This window comes from Eptatretus burgeri, chromosome 3, assembly GCF_056783735.1.
Source record: "Eptatretus burgeri isolate ZD-2024b chromosome 3, Ebu_testis_v1, whole genome shotgun sequence".
In the NCBI taxonomy this organism is placed as follows: domain Eukaryota; kingdom Metazoa; phylum Chordata; class Myxini; order Myxiniformes; family Myxinidae; genus Eptatretus; species Eptatretus burgeri.
In genome coordinates this window covers 16,450,026-16,471,984 of record NC_140963.1, presented here as the reverse complement: position 1 = coordinate 16,471,984, position 21,959 = coordinate 16,450,026, and the positions used below count along the sequence as shown (strand labels likewise).

The window sequence follows — 21,959 nt, the reverse complement described above, 5'->3', positions numbered from 1 at the left end:
TCAAGGTCGAGGTCATGAAAAGGTCAAAATCGTCATTTGGCCATAGTGCGGTCGATTTTTATCCAATTTGCATGCAACCAATGCCAAAATGTTGTGAATTCAATGCCAAATCTTGTGATATACGATATGACACAGGAAATTTAATGTTTTTAAGCCATCATAACACATATGAGATGGCAGATGTGGTATGGGATACCCTCACAATCAATGGTTTCTGGGGGTGGGGGGGGGCAAAATGTAGCGTTGGCGAAGGTATGCGCTCTACTGAGTGCCCGTTCTAGTTTTCTATGTATTTGAATACTTTTGTTTCTTTAAATTTGGAAACAAGTATCATCTTATTCTCTGTCCTCTGCAATGTAGACTTGTAACTATAATTTTGCCTTTGCCGTGAGTGTCTGTATCGCTCAGGCATTCCGGCAATGAGGATTGCTGCAAGTGCGAGCCATAAGGTCCTGTCTGGAATTGTGACGATTTGATAAAGCACCTTGCCCAGGTCATACATCATCATTATAGTTCACAACGGCAAAGGTAGAGTTCCAAGTCTGTTTCATAATACAGAGACTAAGATGATACATGTACTGCATTTAAAAAAAACCACTAACTTTCCAGATATAAATAAACAATAGGATTCAAATAAGAGAAAATAAAATGCAAAGTTAAATTTCCAATTCCAGAAACTATTTATCAGAATCGGTGGTGTAATGGTGAGAGCATCTGCTTTGAGTCTGGGAGGTTGGTGGTTCAAACCCTGGCTCGTTAGGGGCTTTGGTAATGTGGATGTCAAGGAAAGAAATTGACTGTTGTTGCTCGACTTCCATGGTGAACTTGATGTTGCAATGCTCATTGTTAAGGTGCTGAAGAAACGTGTTGAGATCTATTTTGTCATGTTGCCATATAACAAAGATGTCATCGACATAATGTAGCCAGAGCTTCGGTTGAAATGGTGCAGAATGGAGGGCTGAGCATTCAAGGCTCCTCATGGCAATCCCTCTCACATCGTAAATAGGAAACCAATTCATACAGATTGCTTCCTCAACTACCGCTCTTTTCACCATCCCTCAACTCTCCAGTCTGTGAGCTGCACTCTTGTTCATCGTGCCAACACCATCAGCGACAAGTATAACCTGCATCGCGAACTACGCCACATCATGAATGTCCTTAAATTATAACGGTTATCTCTGCATGGTAGAAAAATATTTCATACTTTCATATACACGGCATTTAGTAAAGCCAAGTATATCATGTCACAGGAAAGCGGTGATATTTAGCCCATTCCCTGCGCAGCTGTAGATGGGATTTTTTTTTTTTTTTTTTTTTTTTTTTTTGTATACCTTGGTCGAGGCTCGTATGAGAGCTAACACACAACTCACAGCAAGGAGGCATGAGACAAGAGGGGCGGGAGTGGAAGGGACAAAACATTGGGGAACAGACACAGGTGAACTGTGGAAGGGAGAGGGATGGGGATGGGACGGGGAACATGGCGAAGAGAAGATGGACATTACAGGGACTTTCAGGAAGGAAAGCAGGAGAATTGAAGGAAGTGGGCTTGGGTGGATTATCGGGGGTAGAAAAGATCGAGGATTTGGATGGGGGAAGATAAGAGGTGGTGGTGAACAGCTGTTTTGAAAGCCTGAAGGGAAGAATGGGAAAGAATAGAGTGAGGAAGTTTATTCCAAAGGCGGAAAAAAGAGGAATGAAAGAGTGAAGATGAGCAGTGATTCGTGATTTTGGTAGTTTTACCAGAAGGGGGATGTTGGCGGACCTTGAGCGCCCTGTGGAAATGTGGTTGGGACAAATCGCAGCGAGAGCAGGGGCGGCGAGGCTGGAGAGGAGTCGGTAGCAGACAGGAAGACCACCGACCAACCTGCGGTGATTGAGTGAGAGGCCCAAAGACTCAGCTTCATTGCGGGGAGATGCCAATGATCTTAAAGCCCTGGTTTCGACAGCGTGAAGTCGAGAAAGGTGGGAGGCAGGAGCACCAGCCCAGAGGGGAGAGCAGTACTCCATCAGGCTACGGACAAAAGCTTTGTAAGTGGTCAGGAGCTCAAGAGGGCCGAGGAAGGACTTTGCACGACGGAGGATTCCCAGTCGGCGACTGGCTTTTGAGGCAAGGTTGGAAATGTGACTTTCCCAGGAAAGGTCATGGCAGATAGTGAGACCCAGAAGCTTGAAAGAAAAGACTTCTTCCAGAGGATTGTTGAGAAAGTGGATGGGGGTTTTGTAAACGGTCCTTTCGAAGAGACATAGTGAGAGTGTGAGATTTGTCTGGATTGAAAGACATGTTCCACGTGTTGGACCAGTTTGTGATTTTATCCAGATCTGCAGTGAGAGAAGAAGCTGTTGCTTGCCGGGCTGAGGGATGACAGCTGGTACGGCAGAGGGTTGAGTCATCGGCAAAGAGAAATAGAGGATTTTCCAGAGAGTCCGAGAGATCATTGATGAAAACCAGAAAAGAACAGGGCCCAGAACGCTTACCTTGAGGAACTCCAGCCTGCACAGGAAGAGGGGATGAAAGAACTCCATTTAGGGCCACACGTTGACTGCGACAGGAGAGGAAGTCTGCGAGCCATGAGTGGAGATGGCCTTGAATACCATGGGCAGAGAGTTTGGTGAGTAGGGCAGGGTGCCAGACTGTGTCAAAAGCACGTGATATGTCCAGGGATACGGCTCGGATTTCCTGTCTGGCATTGAGGACCTCCATCCATTGATGGGAGAGCAGTAGCAGCATATCTAGGGTAGAGTGACCTGGTCTGAAACCAAATTGATGATTGGAAATCAAGCCATTGGAGAAGAGGAAGGATTTCATGTCTGAAGCGATGATGGATTCCATAACCTTGCTGATGATTGGGAGAAGGCTGATTGGTCTGTAGTTACAGGGATCTGTTTTTGCACCTTTTTATGCAGGGCAGTGATGTTAGCAGATTTCCAAGCAGATGGCAGATGACCTTGGGAAAATGAGAGAGTGAATAGAACAGAGAGAGGGTGAGCAAGAGCAGAAGAGCAGGCTTTGAGGACACGTGGGCTGATGCCGTCTGGACCGGTTGCAGAATCTGACTCGAGGTTTGAAAGCAAGCTCTCCACCTTGTCAGGAGAAAAGGATACAGAGTCCAGGGACAGTTGGGTGCGACTGGGTAAAGTGGGTAGAGATAGTGATGGGTTTAGGACACAAGATTTAGCTGCAAACACCGAGTTTAGACATTCAGCTTTATCACGTGTGGAATCAGCAGTGCGGCCATTTGAGGTAAGGGAGGGGATGGAGGGGGAACATACACCAGAAACAGATTTGATTAAACGCCACCAGGATTTTGAGGAGGGAGAGAGGTTTGAGAGTTCAGACTTGAGATGAGAAAGATGTTGTTTTCTGGCTCTCCTGAGGGTAGCTGCACACTTGTTCCGAGCTTTGTGGAAAGAACTGAGATTGCTCCTCAGTTGGGTTTGCTTTCCATGAGGCAAAGGCAAGTTGTTTCAGGACAACTGCCTCGCCACAAGCTTCAGTAAACCAAGGGCGGGAGGAAGGGTAAGACAACTGAACACGAGAGGGGATAAATCTGTGCATGAGGGAGAGCAAGTTTCTTTGAAAGAATTCCCAGGATGAGTTGATGTTTGAGAAAGTAGTGATAGGAGACCAGTCTGTAAGTTTGATGGCTGCTCGGAGACCCTGCCAGTCGGCTTGAGTGAAATGCCAGACTCGACGGCGGTGAGGTGGTTCTCTGATAACAGCCAGAGAGATGTCCACTTTAATAAGGACGTGGTCAGAAGAACCAATTGGAGCGAAGGAAGAGCAGCAGATATTGTCAGGGAAATTTGTCAAAATCAGATCCAGAAGAGATGGAGTACCATTGGTTGAGATCCGGGTCGGGAAGTTGACCGATTGAGTCAGTCCCAATGAGTCACAGAAAGCTTTTGCTGATGTCCCATGGCAGGTGAGAGAGGTACCCACACCTAGCCAACTGGCATGATGACAATTGAAGTCGCCACATAAGAGGAAGAGAGAGTTTGGATGAGAAGATAGAAGATGGTCCATGTTTTCGGAGAGTGAGGTGTAGATGGAGTCATCACTGTAAACATTGGGGGGATTTTTGCAATTACCTGTGTGTGTGTGCGTCCGTCCGTCCGTGTCCAGGTCATAACGCTTTTATCATTGGAGCTTTTGTTATTAAATTTTCAACAAAGCTTTCTTCTGAGAATATGGAGAAGACAAATTAATAATTTGGGCAAAAGGTCAAAGGTTAACATCAAATAAAATCGTCAATCTTCATCTAATTGATCGAAATTTTAAGAATCTGCGTATTGGGTCATTGAATTGGTTCACCAATTAAAAGCAAGAAGCTGATTGTTTTTTTTTTTTAAGGTCAAAGGTAAAAGTTCCATAAAATCATCAATTTTAATCTGATTGACCTGAAATTTAAAGAATTTGCAAATTGGGTCACTGAAATGGTTCACCAATCAAAGCTGGAAGCTGACAATTTTTTTTTTTTTAGATCAAAATGTCAAAGGTCAATATCGCATAACATCGTCAATTTTCATTTGATCGACTTGAAATTTGAACAGGGTGTTTGCATGTTGTGTCAATGAATTGGTTCACCAATAAAACGCTTGAACCTGATTGTTTTGAGGTCAAAAGACCAAAGGTCGAGTTCACAAAATCGTCAGTTTCCATCCGATTTACTTGAAATTTGAGCAGGGTTTGCATAATGGGTCACTGAAGATTATTGCTTTTGAGGTCAAAAGGGTAAGATCACTTAAAATTGTCAATATTTTTGTCTTTTTTTTTTTTTTTTGGCTGTTTTCATCATGTTTAGTATGCACGGACAGGCTTTACATTTTCAGGTGTTTTCAAATTTTGCGCTGGTAGAATAGCCGAGAGCAGAGGTCGGCAACCCAAATAACAAGAAGAGCCATTTTTTTCAAATTTGCCCAAAAACGCAATAAGATTATCTTAAGAGATGTAACCCCTACTTCAAAAATCCAGGATCACTGCTCACCTCCACTCTTTCGTTCCTCTTTTTCCAACCTGTGAAATTAACTTCCACATTCTCTTCAATGTCATCCTTCCGTCCAGGTCTTTAAGACAGCTGGTCACCACCATCTCAGATCACCATATTTTCTACCCCGGTTAAACTTGCCCTCCTCCAGGCCACCTCCTTCAAAGATGTATCCACACTAGCTTATGATCTGTCGAGCCTGGGTTTGAATCTCGGCCCAGCTATAAGTTGGCATCCTGGTGTTTCACATGCAAAGGAAAGCATCAATATGTGTGCTGTCCTTTAGATGGATGTTAAACTAGGTGTCCCTTCTGTGAGCATTAGTTGGTGGATTTTATAGATGCCATGGAGTTCTGAGATTTTGTTGACAATCTCGTTTTTAACGGTAAAGCCGACCACATGAATATTTCTCCTCTCCTTTTCCTTTCCAAATGATGATGTATCCTCCTAGTTGTTCTTTCAGTTGTCCTTCACCTGATTGTCTAGTTTCACTTAGTGCGGCAATGTCAATATCAAATCTTTTCACTTCTCTGGCAACTATGACTGTTTCGGTCAGTGCTATTCAATTTGTCCATCATATTATGGACATTCCAAGTTCCAAATAAAATTATACGGTTTCAACTGCTGAAGAGGTGGCCCTACTGGGCAAGGCTACTCAGTCTGGAAAAACGGATGAGGCAGATTATGTTTTGGGAACCATTTATAGCCCTTCCATAGGTGGGATAAACAGAGTGGATCCGAGATAGAAATACTTAGTCATTAATGCTTCTGCCAAACTGTTCTTCTGCATCAGTCCAGGACCAAAGACGACCATCCTGCATTTGTCGCCACATGTACCTGTCCTTGAATGCAAGTTTCCAGATTCACATTTCTGCTTCCACTGCCACTTGGCAGTCACTGCAGGTCTTTCTGTAAGTGCTGGGGAAAACAATAAGAGGACGCCTGGGCATAACTTAATTTAATGTGTGGATGCCACCAACTGCCACATGGTTCACTGCACACCAACTGACACACGGTTCGCTGCACAGCAACTGCCACACGGTTTGCTGCACAGCAACTGCCACACGGTTCGCTGCACAGCAACTGCCACACGGTTCCCTGCACAGCAACTGCCACACGGTTCCCTGCACAGCAACTGCCACACGGTTCCCTGCACAGCAACTGCCACACGGTTCTCTGCACAGCAACTGCCACACAGCAACTTCCACACGGTTCGCTGCACACCAACTGCCACACACGGTTCGCTGCACACCAACTCCCACACACGGTTCGCTGCACACCAACTGCCACACACGGTTCGCGACAGTTCAGAGTTATTAGTCCAGCTGCAAGGGATCCTCCACAACTGGAGGTCCCTGTTCTGCTGCAGCCTTCTGCCTTCTCAGCCATTGAAAAGATGAGACTTCTTCATTCACCTGATCCACCACTGAGAAATTCTGGTTGTAAAGTAACTACCTGTGAGTCGAGGACTCCGATTCCTGTATGCTCGGTTATCGGTCTGCGGGACCCACCCTTTTTTTTTTTTTTACAGATGTTGTTCTTCATCCTACAGGGTGTCCAGACACCCTTCTCCATGAGTGGACTCGACGTCCTTCCAAGAGGGTTGACGGTTCAGTCGCAGACTGCTCGACCATGGTACAGGGCAGTATGGTCACACGGTCCCATACCATAGGAGTTGCTATATGACTGGCCTGACTTCAAATTTTATTTCCTGCTCCAGCTTACAGGGAGTATTGCATCAGCAGCACAGCTATGCCCCATCAGCCATTGATGCTAAAGCCATGTGCTGCAAACCAAAGGAAGGCAGAAAGCTTTACCTTCCTTGGACAATGTTACCGAGAGCATGCTTCGAAGCCTAACTATCTCACATGTCTCTGATTAGAACATTTGGTGCATGCTGAATAAGTACCAATTAGTCGGCGCTCAAGCACCGCGTGGGTAAGAATTCCACAACAGAGTCACATTTCACATCCAATGTGATGGATGAAGCATACGCTGTTACGAGGATGTCGATAAGACGAAGAGAAATTTACAGAAGGTTGCAACCACCGAAATTCCTTTCATGTGTCCAATATTCTTGTTTTTAAATCAAGGAAGCCAAAATTATTTAATTTTCTTCCAAGAATTAGTCCACACATTATTTGGTAATGTTGTGCCAAAATATTAAACTGAATAAATAATCTAAAGGGTGTTCCAATATTATCCAAGTTCGTTACCTCTTCTGACAAATGGTGAACCTTATTAGTCATCAAATGCAGCAGCAGGAGATGCTGTTACTCGATGTGCACAGATGTTATGCTATCATTCATTGTTGTTTTTCTTGCTTTTGGTGGAGCTTAAATCATTTAGAGTGCCCACATTCCGAAGCCTGCGCCAACGAGTAACCGCCTCTGCCCATTGACTACGGTGCGACAAGCTCCCTCTCCACGGGGCTGCGGAGATGGAGTGTAACCGAGATTGACTCTTGTTGGCCGTCTTTCCAGAAACTTGGCCATCTCTGCACGGATAAACACAAAGATTCTCGGAAATCAAGCGCATCCAGGCAAATCCCATTCAAATTCCCATTCCATCATGTGCTTGTCTGGTGAAATGGACAGCATTCGGTTATTGCGTCCATTGTGCTCGATTCAGGGTACTGTGTCCATTGTGTCCTTCATATCTCACCTTTATTGTGTGCCCGGAGCTGGGAGGCTGAGTTAACGGCCACTTTGCAGAGAGAGCAGTACATGAGGCGTGAGGCCTTTTCATCTTCCGTCTCTCTGGTGGTCACTGCAGAACCCTTTCCCATGTGGCTCCCGACACTTTGCTGAACCGTGTTTTCTTGAACGAGATTACTGCAAGCTGGTTGAACAACGCTGGTATCCATTGGAGAGCTCTTGGACATGTGTCCTGTGGAAGCAGGACGAGTCTTTGTTTGTGAAACCTGGACGTTGAGGGTTACGCGACCGATACTCCACTCCGTATCTCCGTCTTCTTCTACCGGGCACAGGAAAACAATGTGAAAGTTAGATATAGGATCAAGTTTTTTGAAAAACATTCAAGTGATTCTGAAATAGTCATTGATAAGAACTCTAAAAAAAAAAAAAATGGCTGCAGCAAGGGGCAAGACCTCATAAGAATTCATGAAGAGGAATACGCCAAGGGCCAAGGCACAAGAGGTTGGCGTTCAGTGAGGTGACTTCACAAATATGATGCACATCATAAATGGAATATGTTGCTGCATGTATTCATAATGAAGATGGAAACACTGAAAGGTGAAATATTAAAATAATTTAAAAGGAAGCTTAGACACAAGAAGGGAGCATTTGTAAGAAATGTGAAGTGTCATGTTTCCATCCAACTACATATCAAGCTTAATCTTTATCATCGTCGATCAATATCCACAAGTCAGCCTGATGTTGGCTTGAGATCATGGGGTCTTGAGTTCAAGCCCCCTGTCGTGTCATTAAATGAACACTGGGTGGGTTCACTCAGCCTGTCATCCTTCTGAGCTTGGAAAAACAATTACCAGCTTTCCTGGTACCAGGGGGCACTGCATCAGCGGCACAGCTGTGCCCCGAGAAAAATGATGCAGCCAAGCAGCCACAGGCTGTGTACGAATAAATAAATAAATAAATATCCCAACAAGGTGTCTTTTCTGCTTAATTGATATAATGTCTACATTCTTTAAAACTTGACAATAAAGGCTCATTTCAGATATAGCCAAAATATTTATACTAAATACACTCCGGATAATGTGAGTTCCGTGTGTGTGTGTGTGTGTGTGTGTGTGTGTGTGTGTGTGTGTGTGTGTGTGTGTGTGTGTGTGTGTGTGTGTGTGTGTGTGTGTTACCTCTGACGCCGAAGGTTGATAGAGGTTATGTTTTCTCCCCTGTTTGTGAGCAGTATATCCCAAAAAGTTATGGACAGATTCACACAAAACTTGGTGGACAGGTTGGGTGTGTGACAAAGATTTATTGATTCGATTCTAGTGGAGGATCCAGATCCGGTTACTACAAAGTTTTATAGGGACATTGGCAGGACTTGGAGGGACCTGAGGTGTGGATGGGTGATGGTTTCTGAGGTTGTTGAAACGTAGACATGATGGGCCAAACGGCCTCCTCCTTTGCCAAGGTTTCTTTTGTGTATGATCAATCGTATAGTATTCCACAATAGGTCGACGTATGCATGATAACATTTTTTAATAAGGGATTTATGTGATCTATGTGTACTTCAACAGGAATATACTGAACTGTCTTTTCATTATTGATCAATTAAAAAAACCGTTCACCCTCTTATTCATGAATATCTATTTCACATTTTAAAGTAATTTAGTTTTGGAGCACTTTTTATTTCTCTCTAGCAAAGGTGCACAGCATTGCCGGCCAACGCCGGGTACCTCGTCTCACCCTTCCCCTCCCTCTTCCCCCTCCCTCCCTTCACCTCCCTTCCCTCTTCCCTTCCCACCCTTCACTCCCTCTTCCCCCTTCCCACCCTTCACCTCCCTCTTCCCCTCCCATCCTTCTCCCCCCTCTTCCCTTCCCACCCTTCCCCTCCCTCTTCCCCCTCCCTCCCTTCACCTCCCTTCCCTCTTCCCTTCCCACCCTTCACTCCCTCTTCCCCCTTCCCACCCTTCACCTCCCTCTTCCCCTCCCACCCTTCACCTCCCTCTTCCCTCCCACCTTTCCCCCTTCCTCTTCCCCTCCCTCCCTTCACCTCCATCTTCCCCTCCCACCCTTCACCTCCATCTTACCCCTCCCACCCTTTACCTCCATCTTCCCCCTCCCACCCTTTACCTCCATCTTCCCCCTCCCTCCCTTCACCTCCATCTTACCCCTCCCACCCTTTACCTCCATCTTCCCCCTCCCACCCCATCCCCTGCCTCCTCCCACCCCATCCCCACAACAGGTAAGATATGACATAGCAGAGTATCAACCTTCTGGGTGGGTCGAGTTTGCGCATTACTTACTGAAAAAAAAGTATCGTCTGTGTTTGCAAGAAGATGATAGATGTTTGTGTGGTGTGTGCATCAAAGGTTTGAGATGATCTTAACTTAAAAGGGTACGTTCCAATAGTAGTTAGTGTGTGAGGGGTCGAAATGATCTAATCTCTCAAGTATGTTAAAAGAGTCTACAAATGGTCCAAGTGGTCTAAAGCTCTAAATGGTCATGTCCAACCTATCTAATCTGTCTGAAGGGTGTAAGGGCTTTGGAGTCTCAAGGGTCTAAGCTCTAAAGGGTCTTTGGGGTCACAAAAGGTCTTAAAGGGTCTAAGGAGTCTTCAAGGTATTAAAGAGTCTTTAGGGTCTTTGGGGTCTTCAATATCTTTAATGGTTTTGTGGATCTTTGGAGTGTTATGGGTCTTTGCGGTCTTATGGATCTTTAGGGTCTTAAAGGGTCTTGGGTGTCTTTAAAGTCTTCGGGATCTGTGGGGTCTTGAGGGTCTTTGGGTTGTTAACGGTCTTTGGAGTCTTGAAGGGTCTTCAGTGGTCTTTAAAGGCTGAGGTAGTAGATTAAAATACCCTCGGGACAATCCCCGGGTCGGATTTTGTCTGTGTGCCAAATTTGGTGCTTGGCGGCTCAGCGGTCTTTGCAAAAAACGTGAAGATACAGACGGACAGACGACAGACAGACAGACAGATGACTAATTATATTTATGAGATGTAACTTTACTATACAATCACATGTTTCGCTTAATCAAAGTTAATGATGGTCTTTGTTCACCAATGTTCAGAGAGGAGTTCACCAAGGTTGTCCTGTGTCTTGAATTCTGCATTCTTTATGTATCGAAACCTTTTTGATTTGTTTATGTTCTTCATTGTTAGGTTAAGCCTGGTGTTGGCTTCGTGGTTCGGGTGGCTGGCTTAGGACCTTAGGGTCCTGAGTTCGAGCCCTGTCGGCTGCTGAATTTACGCCAGGTGGGGTTGACTCAGCCTGTCATCCTTTTGAAGTCAGTGAAATGAGTACCAGTGTACCGGTGTAGGGGCACCGCATTGGTGGCACACCCATGCTTCCAAGAAATGATAGCTACCCGGCAGCCAAGCTGCCGTGCGCACGAACAGATTGTTTGGGGGGTTTTTTTGGTGGTGACACTTTTAGAAAACGCCTTTATTTTTTTCTCTCTTCGGTTGATGATGTCTGGTTTACCCTTTGCAGAAATAATGATATCAGCATGTTGTTTGAGCGTTTTCATGTGTACTCTCAAGCATGCACAACACAAATCAATTGGTCTAAATGCAAAGCTGTTTGGGTAGGCAGTGTGCCACTCCCGAGCCCACCACTTCTCCCGATGAATGTAAGTTGGGAAAAGGGTGTGAAATACATTGGTGTTTACCTTGGTACCCCGGGTTTTGCGAAAATAAACCGAGATGGGTTGATCTACAAGATCTACAATAAGCCAAGTAAGTGGAGATGAATTTTGTCTCCCATGTACTTTAGAGGCCATGCCTCGGTAATTTACAACTTGATAGACTCTTTGCTACGGCACAAAATGATTGCCTTGCATCCACCGACAATACTGTTGTCCACAATTCAAAAATGTCCGCTTGATGTTTTGCTGGCGTGGCAAACACTGGCTTAAGCCGGAGGTTCTCCACCTTCCACTGGCAGAAAGTGGTCACGGTCTTGTAGACATTCCTCGTCGAGTGATGGCTTTCCACATCTCTGCTCCTCATCGTTTCTTGCTTCCCGATTCCTTTCGCCGGAGATCAACTTCAAGCTACTTATTGAAACAAGCTGGCGGGCTAGGATAAAACGAGGAACAGTTTAAACGGAACTGCAACACGTGGATCCATCTTTGATCCCTGACATTCACCAAGATGTTTCGAATGCCTGACAATGAAAGCTTCCTCCGTGAAACCCGGCTCTTATTTTACAATCTCCTCTTTCCTGGAATCCCTCGCTCACGTGCCTTCTGACAAGTTGTTTTTCAGTTGCTGGTGTGAACACAATTCGAGATCTTCGAGACAGCCCCATGAACGGATGCTTATCCGCAGAACATATGAATTTAAGGATTGGCATCTGCAGAACATGTTCGATTTAAGACTGGTATCGGACTCGGGATCATGATATGTCCAGTAATCTTTTTGAAGCATAAATTCTTCACTTACAAAACAATGCTACTTCTTTTGTTGGTGATATGGGCAGCAGAAAATGGTATATGAAAAGAAAGTCCTGCTCAACCCCATACTGGTGAAGTGTGTGAAAGCTGCACTCCTTTGGATGACAATGGCAACAGTAATTGTCCTTGAGCTCTTCTAATTGGAGGATTTTGACTCACACTCGTGATATTAAGCATACCGTAACAATTTCTTTTCTCACCTTTACTCCTCGAGGCATACTTCCTTAGGACTTGTTGCCTAAAATTACAGAAGTTCAGCAATCTGCTGTTGAAGTTAAAGTTGGTATCACTCTCAAGGTATGAATTTTTTTTTTTTACCTCTCAGGGCATTTGGATAAGGTTTGCCAATGGAATTCTACAGCACTTCTTGGAATTTGCTGGGTGAACATTTATTAACTGTTCTTTCAGAAAAGATACAATTTGGAGAACTACCCTTGAGCTGCGGAAAAGTCATCATCTTCTTAGTCCCCCAAAAAGGAGACCTTCAATTTGCTGAAAACCCCATCTTCATTGTCCCACACATCAACTGGAGGACCTTTGTACCCTCTTCCTCGCAGGATTTCTGGAGCTATAAAAGATAGTGTGCCCACTTCTTCGTGGAGCCGTTCACTCGGTGAAAAATACCTTGCAAGGCCAAAGCCAGGTTAGGTATGGGAGCATGCGCCGGAGCAGCGCGTCGCTGCGTCCACTTTCCACTGGTACTCCAGGGACAAAAGAATCTGTGCAAAATAATTTCCACAAAGTAGAGATACTTTGTGGATTATAATTTTTTTTTGTTTTAACCTTTTAAACAAATAATTTGTTCCTGAAGTGATTCAGGGTTAATTATGCAAAGTGTTTGGATACTTATGTAGCGGAGAATCATGTGATTCTCTCTGTTAATGTAACTTATTCACATTTTATCTGCATTTTTTTAGCTTTATCACTTTGGAATAGTTTGTGAAGACTCTCTGTTCTGTTCTTACATATGGCAGCTTGGCTGCCAGATAGCCATCATTTCTTGGAAGCACAGCTGCGCCACTGATGCTGTGCCCCTCCACCAGTACAATGGTGCTCATTTCACCAACCCCAGAAGCTTGACAAGCTGAGTCAACCCCAATTGTTAATTCAGCAACTGACAGGGCTTGAACTCAGGACCCTAAGATCCCAAGCCAACCACACTAACTACTAAGCCAACACCAGGCTGAAGACTCTCTTCTATATTAAGTTTGATCTGAAAGCATCATGAAACTAGAACGGGCACTCGTAGAGCGCATACCTTCGCCGCAGCCACTAGTTTGAACATGGCATGAGAGTGAAATGAGGAACTAAAATTCCACTAAATCTGTTCGGGAATTTCGCAAATTTAAAGTCCATGATCTGGATTTTGTGAAAGGATTTTGTTATTAGAACTATTACGATTATGACAATTTTAGGTGATTCATTGTCCCGAGTGCCGAACTCTGTAGCATGTAGGGTCGGATTCGGTCGAATGTCACTGACCACGCAGACACGACCTGGATCAAGTAGATCATGTTTTCAAATCCGAGCGAGGACAAAAACGTCATTTTAATTGGCGTCTAATTAAACAAGAAAGTAAAACTCCTTTTACTAAACCATGAGCGAAGCTATGTGCATATCAAACTATACCAAGTCTCCTTAATGAAAATTTGTTGTATTTTACTTAGTAACTAAGTTTGGTAGGGCCCTTATGGCCCTTGTTGCATCAGCAGACACAGTTTAGAGACAGAGATATATTCTAGTTATTACCTTTGTATTAAGTTGTCCACAACGCATCTCAATACAAATATGCATTTCGTGACCCCCATGACCTTTGACCCACAACCGCTACCTAGGGTGACAATAGTACTATACCTTGTGTCATTTCAGAAGATGGGGAATTGAACACTGAACAATTTGGAGTTAATTTGATGCAAATCGGAAACATATTAACCGTTTTCATCATGAAAAAACGATGTTGACCTTTTTGTGACCTTGACCTTTGATCCGATCGCTCCCAAAATCTAATGGATTTGTCCTTTCATCATGCCAAACAAATCCAAAACAATTAAAGCCTCTCTGCGTTTTGTTTTTTTTTGCGTTAAGTTGTCCACAATGCTTTCCGATATAAATGTGAATTTGTGTGACCCCCTTGACCTTTGACCCCCAACCGCTGCCTTGGGTGACAAAAGTACTATACCATGTGTCATATTAGAGGATGGGGAATTTAATTTTGAACATTTTGGAGTTAATTTGCTGTAAATCAAAACAAAATTGACAATTTAATCGTGAAAAAACGATGTTGACCTTTTTGTGACCTTGACCTGAACCTTTGATCCGATCGTTCCCAAAATCTAATCGATTTGTCCTCTCGTGATGCCAAACACATCCACAAAATTTCATGACAATCTGTGAAGTGGTTTTTGTGTAATGTTGTCCACAACGCTTCCCAATCAAAAACTCCATTTTGGTGACCCCCTTGACCTTTGACTTCCACAGACTAACTAGGGTTGCAAAGACTATACCATACGCTATATCAGTGAATCGGGATTTGAATACTGAACATTTTGGACTTAATTTGATGTAAATCGGAACAAAATTGACACTTTAATCGCAAAAAAACGATTTTGACCTTTTTGTGACCTTGACCTTGACCTTTGATCCGATCGCTCCCAAAATCTAATCGATTTGTCCTCTCATGATGCAATACAAGTGCACAAAATTTCATGACAATCTGCTAAGTGGTTTTTGCGTAATGTTGTCCATGACGCTGCCCAATGAAAAATGCTTTGTGGTGACCCCCTTGACCTTTGACCCCCAACCGCTACCTAGGGTAATTACGCCACACTTTCATGTGGCATAGCCTAGAATGTAGAATTGAGTAATGAACATTTTGGTGTTGGTTTTATCTCGTTCGGATAAAAATTGACCGCGTTATGACGAAAAAACGATTCTGACCTTTTCGTGACCGTGACCTTGACCTTTAATCCGATTGCTCCCAAAAGCTTCGCCTGGCGTCCTTGAGTAACTGCACATCATCTCTGAAAATTTCATGCAAATCGGTCCAGCAGTTTTTGCGCAATGTTGTCCGCACACATATTTACCAATAAATAAATACACAGGGGTCAATACAATACCTTCGTCAAACGAAGTTTGCGAAGGTAATAACCTCAGGTGGCATCAAAATGTGAAAACTTTGGAGGAGGGTGAAACTTTTGCAGGCCACTGTATGGACTAACTTTTAACAACCCATCCCAACTCTCCCTCTCTTCCTCATATGTGGTGATTTCAAATGTCACCATGCCAATTGGATGGGCGTTGGTACCTCTTTCACCAGCCATGGCACTTCAGCAAAGACTTATATGACTCTGTGGGACCCGACTCAACCTGTGAACTTTCCAATCTTGATTTCTCCAATTGGTTCTTTCTCTTTTCCAATTGGTTCATCTGATCATGTGTTTGTGAGAGTCATCATCTCCCTGGCTACTCTCAGAGAGCCATCTCAGCGCTGGCGAGTCTGGCAGCTCACTCAAGCAGATTGGCAGGGACTACAAGCAGCCATCTCCTTTAGGACTGGTCGCCTATATCTGGGAATTCTGAGAATTCTTCCATAGAAACCTGCTCTCACTTATGCACAGATCCATCCCATCCGAACCTTCTTTCTGGCCTTGGTACACTGAATCCTGTGGTGAGGCAGTTGCTTTGAAACAACTTGCCTTCTCTTCCTGGAAGGTTAAAAAACCAGATGGAAGGAAATCTCAGATGATTCCACAAAGCCCACTCTGTCCACTCTCAGGAGAGCCAGAAAAAACATTTGTCCAACCTCATTACTGAACTTTTAAACTTGTCTCCCTCCTCCAAAACTTGCTGGTGCCTTGTTCAGTCTGCCTCTGGAGTATGGTCCCCCTCCCTCTATTCCCTCACTTAAAATGCGACCACAGTCAACTGCACTCGTGAGAACGCCAAATGCATCAATTCTGTTTTTTGCTTCCAAATCGGCTGTCCCCAACCCCTTTTCTGTAATCCACCATACCCAATCACACCAAAAATGCTCCTGGACTCTGTCTTTTGCACCCGAGAAGGTGGAATCCACAGTTTGATGGAGTGCTGCTCTCCCCTTTGGGCTGGTGGCCATGCCTCACACATTTCTCAGCTGGACGCCGTGGAAACCAAGGACTTCAAAATCGTATAAATCTCCCAAGGTTGAGCTGAGTCTATGGGCCTATCACTTGCAAGGAACATGCGGTTCACCAGCAACCCCCTTCTGGTGAAACTCAAAATCCAGAATCAATGCTCATCTCCATCCTCTTTTTTTTTCCTGCCAGTGGAACCACATTCCACATTTTCTTCATTTCATTCTTCCCTCCAGGTCTTCAAGACAGCTGTTTACCACCATCTCAGATCATCCCCCATCCAAAACCATTTTCTTTCCTACTCCTGTTATTCACTCCTGCCCCCCTCCCCCACCCACTCCAAAACCCACCTCTTTCCTTCCTGAGAGTTCGTTTCTACATCCACCCTGTCCACCCCATGCATCTCCTCCTCAATCCCTCATTCTTCCCCACATCCATTTGTCCAAGTCTCCCTCAATTTTGTCCCTCAACCCTGCTGCCCCCCCCCTCCCCTTCTTGCTACTGTTCCTTTTGTTCAGTTCTTTGCTGATCTGTTCTGTGTTATAGTTCTTCCATGAGCCTTGATTTTGTATTCAATACTTTTTATAAACAATTTAGCTGGTTCCAAACTTTGGAAAAGGATGGCTATTTTGCAACCTCATAAATCTCTTATAATTCATTTACAGCGAGTCCTTGTAAATCTTTTCTGGAATGGTCTGTACCGGCTATGAACAGATTTCGTAGCATCCCAATTGCAGAAGGATGCCCATGACTGGTGCACATTATCAGTAAAATATTGGCCATTTGGCTGGCAACTTTGATTTAAAGAAGTCCTGTCTTGGCAGTCCCTGGCTTCTGGGTTGCTCCGGCCAGCTGGTTTGCTCAGGTTTCCTTGAAATGCAGCAAGTTGACACCTCCTTGCTGCCTTCTTTTTATCAACGTTTTTTAAATGCTGGTCAGTGGCTTTTTCAGTGGTATATAATAACTAATGAGGGTTCATACAATTTGTATTATTCTGTGTGTGAACCTGTTTTCCAACAATATATTCCAATATGATTGCCAAAGTAGGTCCCTTATTCAATCCTTTGGTTTTGGTTTCTTCCTTTTCAGGGGCTTTGTCACCAATACTTGTACTGGTTGGCAGACCCCGAACCAGAATTTGGAACCATCCGATGTTAGGTCAGCTCGTATAATTCGACAACTTTTATGTTCGATTGTTAAAGTCTCTTTTAATGATTTCTAATACGTGAAGCACCCTGCAACCCATGCCGAGAGAAAACATCCTTTTAGCAATGCCGGTCGCATTTTCCATCCAATCATCAAATGTCACTTTGTAACAATAATAACAATAATAAAAATTCCATTGCTCGGCACTCCTATGTTGAAAGTTTTATGTTAATTGCTCAATCGGTTGTGGAGAAAACAAATTTAAAATTAAACAAGTCTGAAGACGACGATGGTTCACGAGCGGTATTTGACGATGTTGATTGTTTCAGAAGTCAAGGATGAGACAATGTGATAATGTTTGACCAAGTTATAAAAATGATCAACATGATGTGGTACGGGTGACGGGTCATGAGCTGCAAAATGTCGAAAACCCGGTTTCGTGCAACAACTGTCAAAATTTGACCTTTGTATAACCTTTAAAGGTCACAAAACAATGTTGTGGACATTAAAATAAGGAAACAGGATACGTGCTATAGCTTATTGGAGTTAGTTCATCGAAGGAGGTCGAAAACCCGGTTCGATTCCCACAACTTTAAAAATTTGACCTTTGTGGCCATTTAAGGTCAAAGGTCAAGGATTATGACCTTTGGTGCAAAATTTCCTCCGGAACATTCCAGGAACAATATAACATCATATAGGCTATATGGCATTTTGCACTCCTCGGATTATCCATACTTTGATGAAATCAGCGTAAAAACAAATTGAAGGGGGCACCACGGACAAGGTGTTCGAGATAGAGCAAAATGGTTTCAAGACTTTAGGTGGGGAATGACCTCAAGATTATGCATAAAAAATATTGTTATCCGAGCTCTCAAAGTTTGAGCGGTCGTATGATTTTTATGTCAAAATTCTCAATTTTCTAAGTTTTTGACCTTGGGACGAAAATGAAAAATCGGACGACGACAAGTTTTAGATAATTCATTTTGCTGTTCAAATACCGAAGAACCCATTCCATTCAGTCAATTCCCTCGGAGAAGATAGATTTTTAATCCGACTACCCCCTAAAAATGGTTAGTTTTTGGGCGTGGCTCCGCCCACAATGGGAGTAGCACGCCCTCATCCAGGAAAACACAACTAGACATTGATATCGAACACATAACCAAGTTTCATCAAGATCGGATCAAAGTCCACGGAGTTATGCTCTGGACAGACAGACACACAGACAAGCTGGTAGGCGGACATGGGTAGTCGATCAAGTCAAATTTAGTCGCTTTTCACCCGTTACGAGCCAACAAAAGCGTCCATAGCAACGGTTCTTTCTCACACATAACTAGGACATACCATGAACCTACCATACCAGTTTCATGTATATCTGACACATAGTCTCTGAGACATAACGAATATAGTGGTCACTCTGGCTGGCGCTCGTGAACCAATAAAGGTGAAAAAGTGAAGGCCGAATAAAAGAAAAGTGAGGGCCTTGGTTCCACAACATGGTCAAAGATGGTTGTGAACGTCTTTTACTTGTTCAATTATCTTGGCTTATATTGTAAGCTGAGATTCAAGGTACACGTGATATTCCTCTTCACGTGATAAGAGCTTATTTTAAGATGGGTGTTGAGCCTGTATTTGTTCTCAATTAAATAGTACCATTTGGTACATTCCTGTCCTCCATCACATTAATAAATCGAAAAATTTGCTTTCTGTGTCCCAATGTTTTTTTTTTTTTAATGTAACCTCTTAATTTTCCACTGGTCACTGTGGTTTTGTGCTGCACAACTGCACCTCCATCTATCTATAATTCCAGCAATCTCTGTGTGTGTGTGTGTGTCTGTCTGTCTGTCTGTCTGTCTGTCTGTCTGTCTGTCTGCGACCGCCGTTTCTCGATGACCACCGGTCCAATCTGATAAAACTTGTCAGGTATATTGCTGGGGACCCGCGGATGTGCCTTTTCAAGGTTTGATATTAATCGGACAAGCGGTTCCCAAGTTACGGTCATGTTATTGCTTTTTTCAGTGTTGGAAAGGTAGACATTTGGTAGACATTTGTGAATACATTTACAGAGGGGCAAGAGAGGAGGAGCGAGAGAGGAGGAGGGAGAGAGGAGAGAGGGGGCAAGAGAGGGGGCGAGAGAGGGGGAGGGAGAGAGGGGGAGGGAGAGAGGGGGAAGGGAGAGAGGGGGAGGGAGAGATGGGAGAGGGAGAGAGGGGGAGGGAGAGAGGGGGCATCACAATTCAAGAGAGGGGGAGAGAGGAGGTGGCGAGAGAGGGGGACGGGAGAGGAGGGGCGAGACTAGGGGGGAGAGAAGGGGGGGCGAGAGAGAGGGGGCGTCACAATTCTTCTTCTTCTTCGTTTGATATGACGTCACAATTGACACTGGGGACCTGAGTAAGTTTCCCAGGTGTTTCCCAAGTTATGGCCATTTATGATACGGTTGGTCTGATCTATTTGAAAAAATGCCCCAATCCAGTGGTCGTTTACGAGAGCGAAGGAACGAAGCTGCACATACTGGCACACACCTACGGGCACGCACCTACAGGCCCACACTAGTCATTCATAAATTATTGTTTGGGAATATAAGGGTGCTAAAATATTAGCATGCAAATTAAATTGGTAACCGGAATTTTCCCTTGCACCAGCATCAGATTTCACATCATACACCAGGCTTCTCCTGTGGAGTTGGACTATATCTCCTGCAAATCTCAATCAAGTCCCTTAGGAACACCGGTTTCATAACAATGTTCCTTTCCTCTTCCCATGTTGTTGTCCTCCCCCACCACTCCCTCTCGAAACTGTTCCTTTTGTCCTGTTACATGCTGATCCATTCAGTGTCAGTATGGGAACTAACTCTTCCATGAGCTTCGACTGTGTATACAAAAAAAATTGGCCATGACACGAATATCCTCCAAAAGGATTTAAAGCCAATGCGACTATTTTCACACAGTGATTGGTAATGTCTGAATAACTCAAATGAAGCCCAGTTCGTTTCATGGTGTGTAATTATAAACGGGGAGGGAAAGGAACAAGGAAGGTACTCATTGCAATATTGTACACAAGTTTATACAATCTACTGTATACAAATAAGTGTGTGTGTGTGTGTGTGTGTGTGTGTGTGTGTGTGTGTGTGTGTGTGTGTGTGTGTGTGTGTGTGTGTGTGTGTGTGTGTGTGTGTGACCTCCATAACTCCAAAACCATGGAACCAAGCGACCTGAAACTTTGCATGCATACTAAGGGAACGCCAAGGAAGAGCACGAGTGAAAATCGTGTGATTGGGTAAATTAAAACACCCCTTTTAAAGATAATTAATGGCCATATTTGATTATATCCTTTATCAGGCACATCCTCAGCCACCTTGCTCTCCATGGGGTTTTAAGGAGTATCCTGGGTTACCTCGCTGGGGTCTGAAGCCGCCATGTTTTTTGGCCTGTTCAACCATGCCTTGACTTGGAACAGGCCACAATGATTTCATAACGATAGTTTTTTTTTTCTTCACTTTCCTCACTCATTTTATCAAATGCCTGTTAATCATAAGTATGAATCGCTGGATACATTGCAATGCTTATGAAAGCGCGGAGACGCCACCATTCATGGCTTTATTTCATTTATGCACATGCCATAACCTAGATAATCTCTTAAACTCAGCCAAATTACAAAATTAAAGCTCCAAAATTGAACTTAGCAGCAGTTCCGACTGCTAAAATAAAGTGTTCATTTGTCTTCTTCGGACAAATTTGACGTTTTGGGCATCTTTGGGAGGTGTTTATTAAATATGATGGTTCGGTGATTGTTGTCGCTTGCTAAGCGAGCTGTTCCTTATCAGCCACTTAATTGGAGTGCTTGCTTGAGAGCTTAAGCCACTTGCCGAATGCCCTACAGTCGATAGTAGTACAGTTCGTGTCCCAATCGGGATGTACAGTCGGTAGTTGCTACAAGGTAGATGAACATGCATTTCTAAATTGGTTATTTCATACGACTCGGTGTGATTTACAAAGGTTATAAGGTTTCATGCTTGGCCACTATCTATCTATAATTCCAGCAATGTGTGTGTGTGTGTGTGTGTGTGTGTGTGTGTGTGTGTGTGTGTGTGTGTGTGTGTGTGTGTGTGTGTGTGTCTCTGTATGCGACCGCTGTTTCTCGAAGAGCGCCGGTCCGATCTGATTGAAACTTGCCAGGAATATTGCTGGGGACCCGCGGATGTGCCTTTTCAAGGTATGATATTAATCGGACGAGCAGTTCCAAGGATACGGCCATTTTATTGCTTTTTTCAGTGTTGGAAAGGTGTATATATCGCAGCTGAAGTGTCGTTCCACCTTATCATGCCATTTTTTCCCCAAAGATATCTCAGAATAATGATAACAGCATATTAATAATAATAATAATAATAATAATAATAATAATAGCACAATAATTGGCAGTAATAAAAAGAATAACGATGTCTGTCAACAACATATAACGACCTATATATTGTCTGCCAACCAATAATGACCAATAACGTCTGTCAACTAATGACAGGACACGGTGCTATGACATCACGAATGATGTCACAATTAATGTTGTTTTTTTTTGCACGATTGCCGTCACAATTCTTCTTCTTCTTCGTTTGGTATGACGTCACAAT

General features: G+C 43.9%; 1 protein-coding gene across 3 annotated transcripts in view; it reads right to left on the bottom strand.

Annotated features, from left to right (window-relative positions):
* LOC147029449 (zinc finger protein 385D-like) overlaps nucleotides 1–21,959 on the bottom strand; it is a 241,813-nt gene that overhangs the window by 35,581 nt on the left and 184,273 nt on the right. For all 3 annotated transcript variants that reach the window (XM_085872501.1, XM_085872503.1, XM_085872502.1), the window contains one exon: nucleotides 7,650–7,961. In XM_085872501.1, the coding sequence (XP_085728627.1) occupies nucleotides 7,650–7,961 (312 nt within the window). The remainder of the gene's footprint in view (nucleotides 1–7,649; nucleotides 7,962–21,959) is intronic.